Source organism: Perkinsus marinus, assembly GCF_000006405.1.
Source record: "Perkinsus marinus ATCC 50983 genomic scaffold scf_1104296977064, whole genome shotgun sequence".
Lineage (NCBI taxonomy): Eukaryota > Perkinsozoa > Perkinsida > Perkinsidae > Perkinsus > Perkinsus marinus.
Genome location: NW_003200286.1, coordinates 154,826 through 159,868, shown reverse-complemented (window position 1 = coordinate 159,868; position 5,043 = coordinate 154,826). Strand labels below are relative to the sequence as shown.

At 47.5% G+C, this 5,043-nt stretch overlaps 2 protein-coding genes across 2 annotated transcripts in view; both read left to right on the top strand.

Moving 5' to 3' along the window:
• Pmar_PMAR024696 (ATP-dependent RNA helicase, putative) overlaps positions 1 to 3,776 on the top strand; it is a gene marked incomplete at both ends in the record, with an annotated part of 4,128 nt that extends 352 nt beyond the window's left edge. Inside the window, 7 exons of the mRNA XM_002764492.1 lie at positions 703 to 807; positions 857 to 905; positions 1,430 to 1,553; positions 2,097 to 2,193; positions 2,476 to 2,701; positions 2,750 to 3,542; positions 3,601 to 3,776. Coding sequence (XP_002764538.1) covers positions 703 to 807; positions 857 to 905; positions 1,430 to 1,553; positions 2,097 to 2,193; positions 2,476 to 2,701; positions 2,750 to 3,542; positions 3,601 to 3,776 — 1,570 coding nt within the window. The remainder of the gene's footprint in view (positions 1 to 702; positions 808 to 856; positions 906 to 1,429; positions 1,554 to 2,096; positions 2,194 to 2,475; positions 2,702 to 2,749; positions 3,543 to 3,600) is intronic.
• A 940-nt stretch (positions 3,777 to 4,716) lies between these two features.
• The window catches only part of Pmar_PMAR024695 (hypothetical protein), a gene marked incomplete at both ends in the record, with an annotated part of 661 nt that continues 334 nt past the window's right edge, over positions 4,717 to 5,043 (top strand). The window contains 2 exons of the mRNA XM_002764491.1: positions 4,717 to 4,744; positions 4,794 to 5,043. Coding sequence (XP_002764537.1) covers positions 4,717 to 4,744; positions 4,794 to 5,043 — 278 coding nt within the window. The remainder of the gene's footprint in view (positions 4,745 to 4,793) is intronic.

Genomic DNA, 5,043 nt, shown 5'->3' with positions numbered 1-5,043 from the left:
GTTTCGAAAGGAACGTCGATGAGGCCGGAACCGCATAATGGTCGTTACGGACGGAATGGCGTTGGCGTATATGTTGGGCGATCCTCTTTTCACTCAGTGAGTATAGGTGTTTGCAGCATGCGGAAAACTGCAATGTGAAAAAAATCGTGGAAAAAAGTATTGTAACCGTGCGCTCTCACAATTTTTGTGATAAATTTCGGAAAATTTATTATTGGAGTTTCACCCTAGTGATATGAGAAACACTAGTGAAAAACATATTTCGCGACTACTGCATATCACCGCGAATATCGCGTTTTTCACGGAGTTTTACGCCACTTCACGTAAAACGAGTGCAACTCTATTGATAAAAATACGCATATGTTTTTACACAATAGATGTTCTTGATAGAAGTATGTGAAAAATTACAACTGTGAAGAAGACTTGTAGAGAAACTAAACTTCAGGGACATGATGCTTCTCAAATGCAGGTTTTCCAACCATGTGCTCTCGCACTACATTTTTGATGATGAAATATTGGGAAATTTATTCCTGATGGGAGTCGCGAGAAAAATACGCGTTTGAATAAGTCGATTGACTGTTTTGTTGGTACTTGCTAAAAAATAAAATTTTGATCATTTCGGATAAAATTTCGGATAATTTTCCGTTATTTTCTCGTGAATAACAACGACGGTTGTGGCCGTTCATCTGTTGTGGGTCGGCTTAGGTACAGTGTGATTATGCTGGACGATTTTCATGAGAGATCGACTCAGTTGGATCTATTGCTAAGTCTATTGGTCACAAGAATCATGCCAAAGCGACCAAAACTAAGGTAATAGTTGGGTAAAAAGTTCCGTCGGAGTTTTTCGCCCAATTTTCAGACTGATTATATCGAGTGCTACTCTGGATGCACTTAGCGTTCAGAAATTTGTTATGAAGCATCTCGGGAAGAAATCTGAGGCCGCCGGCCGACCTGAGCCGAAGCGCCCACGAAGAAAATCAAAGTGGGATTTTGAAATTCCCTCTGATAAGGAGACTATGCTTGATCTCACGGATGTCGGCGAGGGCGACCAGCTGGACACGGTGAGCATTCATTGGAACTGTTGAAGTAGGGTTGGAATATATGTTCGTTTTTGTCAGCTGAACTTGAGAGTTTTCCTCAATAGTTATAGGAGTATGGGTGAAAAAGGACAGAAATTGATGAGAATTTTCCGAAATTTCCTCGGAATTTTCATATTGTCATCAGCATATGTGGCTGACCATGCAGTGTTGGAATTTATATTTGCTTTCCTCAGCTGAATTTGGGAATTTCGTCAATCATCATACATGCGGGGTCGGGAAAAAATGTGCAGGAATTGATAAGAATTTCCCGAAATTTCCTTAGAATTTTGATATTGTCATCAACATATGTGGTTGACCATGTGGATGTCCCCCACCCCCTACACTGTGTATAGGTCGTAACGATGTCAGTAGAAGGAAGGTGCTATCCGGTCACCACTCATTATCTCACTGAAGCCTGTGCTAATTATGTGGCGACTGCGGTTGAGACGGTCATCAGGATCCATACTAGCGAGGAAGGTAGGTAGGATTCGTCGCTCGAAATGTTATTTCCGTGTCGTGGTGATCTCCAGTGCCCTTTTTTGTTCATTTTCTCATACAAAGTTAGGGATTGTTCGAAGCACTGTAGCATTGCATAGTTGTGTAATGAAAGGCTCAACGTCTTGCAGTCGGGAAATCATCCAGGAACCTATAATGTTCCCGGGGGGAACTCATTTTGAATTTTCCACGGATGGCTAGGAACACATTCTTCAATCAGTTTCCCATGTAAATGTCATCATCACATTAGCAACATTTTCCCCATTGTTATCAAACACTAGGGAACGTTATTTCTCAAAGCTAAATGGGTCCCTGCTCGCCGTACTGGCGATATTTCCTCGTTATCCCATGTTCCATCGATCAGTGGTTGCTTAGCGAACGTTGTCTCTGAAGTGCTTAGGAGTATCACTCATTTTTATCAGAGTCTAGGAGATCGGTTTGCTCTGGGGTTTCCCCTATTCTGGAATAGGCTCTTCAGCATTGCCCCTCAGAGCAGCCAGTGGTCATCCTCTTATTGTTGTTCAGTGCCTCCGTATGGAGCCGACATCCTGGTCTTTCTGACCGGTCAGGAGGAGATCGATGCTGCAGTAAAGTTGACGAAGGAGCGCATCACTGATTATAAGTAGGGGGGATAGTCGGTCACTCGCAAGGCTTGCCATCTAGCCTGTTGTTACAACTTACAGCGCATGTCTCTATCGAGTCGAGGGGAAGGCTCACTTATCTTAGTCCCCATGCCCTTGTTCCGTTATAGTGATTATCTTGTTTGTTGTTGACCGAAGAACCGCTGTGTTTTCGGTCTGCATTCTCACACAACGGTCTGGTCGTTGTTGTCGCGAATTTCGGAACGCACATTTTTGATGGATTTTTTGACACAAGTATAATCGTTGTGGCTCCTCTATTTCAGTCGTCCCAGTGGCGGCGGTCCCCTGGTCACCTTCGCCCTCCATTCTGGCCTCCCTGTCGGTCTCCAACTCGAAGCATTGAAACCTGTCTCACGTGGCAGCCGTAAAGTCGTGTATTCCACCAACGTGGCGGAGAGCGGCGTTACTATCCCCAATGTCGGCTATGTTGTCGACACGGGATTCGTGAAGCAAGCCTTGGCAACGGTGCCTAACCACCACACACTTTTGGTAGGAGCATCGGCTCAGCATTAGATGGAAGCATGGTTCTTATAATAGGTCACGCCATGCAGTAAAGAGCAGCTAGTTCAGCGGGCCGGCCGGGCTGGTCGAGTTTGCCCGGGAATATGCTATCGACTGTTCTCTAAGTCTTCCCTCGGGGCCTTCCCGGACAAAACACTTCCGGAGATCACTCGAACGCCCTCGCTTTCGTCAGTGTTGCTCCAAATCATATCTCTGGGCGTTCGCAACGTTTGCTCTCTGCAGTGGTTGACCCCGCCATCAGCACGAGCTATGGAGGCAGCGCTTGAAGAACTACGCGTGTTAGGGTTCATCGACGACAAAGGTATCATCGCAGACAAGCGTGCAGCTGAGTTGTTGCCATTGAGTCCAGCTCAAGCCCGGCTCCTTCTGTTGTCTGTCGACTATGGCTGCTCACTCGAAGCAGTGCAGCTCGCAGCTCTGATGAGTATTGACTCTATTTGGGCCAGACCGCACAGCAGGAGTACTCGCGAGCGTCTAGCAGCGTGTAAGCGTTCACTTGGTGTCCATGAAGGCGATATGCTAACAATGATTAACGTGTATCGAGAATGGCGGGAGAACGAGACGTCCCCTGATGGTGACACAGACTGGGCTCATCGCCATATGGTGCATGTTGGATCGATGTCTCGGGCTGCTAAGATCGCCAGTGTTGTTCGCCGACAGCTCTGTCAAGTTCTCATTGATTCTGGGATGGATGCTGCTAAAGCTCAGTCGAAGGTGGACGAGTCTTGCGGTGATGATATCGAGCCGCTCTGTCGCTGCATCTGTGGTGCTTTCGCAGCGAATGCGGCCTCACAGGCACCTGTGACAGGTGAATAGCAGTGGTCGGTATGTGTCATTACGAGACCGGCGACGGCAGTTGGTGATAGGACAGCAGAGTGTCCTCTATGGTGTCCAGAGACCTCCAAACTATGTCGTCTACAGCCATGGCGTCGATACTGGTTCTAACAATGGTGCTTACGAGATGATTCACATAAGCCAGATCGACAGTCAATGGCTGGTTGATGTAGCGCCTACTCTTTATCGACCTGTCAAGCGTAAGTAACGTTTCAGTAGAACCCCCATCAGTGTCAATGAGTCAACAAGTCAATGCAAACGACGACCATCTCGAGTTTGTTTATATGTTCGATTTCAGTCATCGACGAAGAATAGAATCTTCATACTGCGGAGAATCTAACAGTCATCACACGGTTTAGAGGCCTATTTCGTTGTTAGTTGGGTGGGGCCGCTATGCCACTACTACCCCAAGATATGCCTTAGTACAACCAATTTCGCTGTTAGTAATATCAATCATGTCGGCTGGGGCGGCTATGCCACCACTACCCCAAGATATGCCTTACTATAATCGGCTGGGGCGGCTATGCCACCACTACCCCAAGATATGCCTTGGTACAACCAATTTCGCTGTTAGTAAGATCGATTCTGCCGCCTGGGGCGGCTATGCCATCACCCAAACATGGACGCCCAGTTATCGAGCAAAAGATCGAGCTGGCCTGGAATGGCTGTGGATGCATTTAAGTTGTAGACCAGGTGATGCTCTCCAGCCTAGGTCTTGGACTTTGAGCTCTTGCGATCGAGGCTTAGTGCTCGAGCGGCTAACCCCAGCCGTGCGTGGAGTAAACACTGGTATCATCGGTGATCACGACTTGAGAGTCGTTCGTTGTGTGCCTACACAGTAAGTTTTGTAAGCCAGTGTTGCTGCAAAAGTGCCGGAGGGGCCTTTGCGTGAACTTCAGAATCTCCCCCTGCACAATCCATTGTTAGTAACCATCCCTTATTGGATAAATCTTCAGTATTTAATGGGCGATCCTATCTACCTCGTCACTGAGGTGACGTTCCCAGGATCCTCAAGACCGCTCCCAATGATCAGTCGATGGCCAGCGGCGGACGAAGCGATGTCACCGAAGGCCGAAGCATGCTTTGATTGCGTTGTTTTCGATAAGCTCATGAGGAGGGCATGGACAGGATGCGTCTTACAAACAAATATGGTAGACCACATAACTTGGGACAAAGGTGAGTATCATGGATATGTTTTTGGAGAGGCTCATTATTCCTGGCTCAGACACAGTAACCCGCCTGAGGGAAGTTATCAAGTCTGGCGATAGAGTCGAGCTAGAGAGGAGTGGCGAGGTTGTCCTTCTCTCAGCGGCTGCACAGCTGACAGTTGGGAAGCTGTCGCTGATCAGAGATGTCAAGTTAGAGTCGTCAAGTGAGGACGCTATGAGTAAACTCACTCGTTGGGCAATACAAAGGCTTGTGGTGAAAAGTGAGTCAGCACTGTGGAGGGATCATTATGGACATTCTCGCGATTC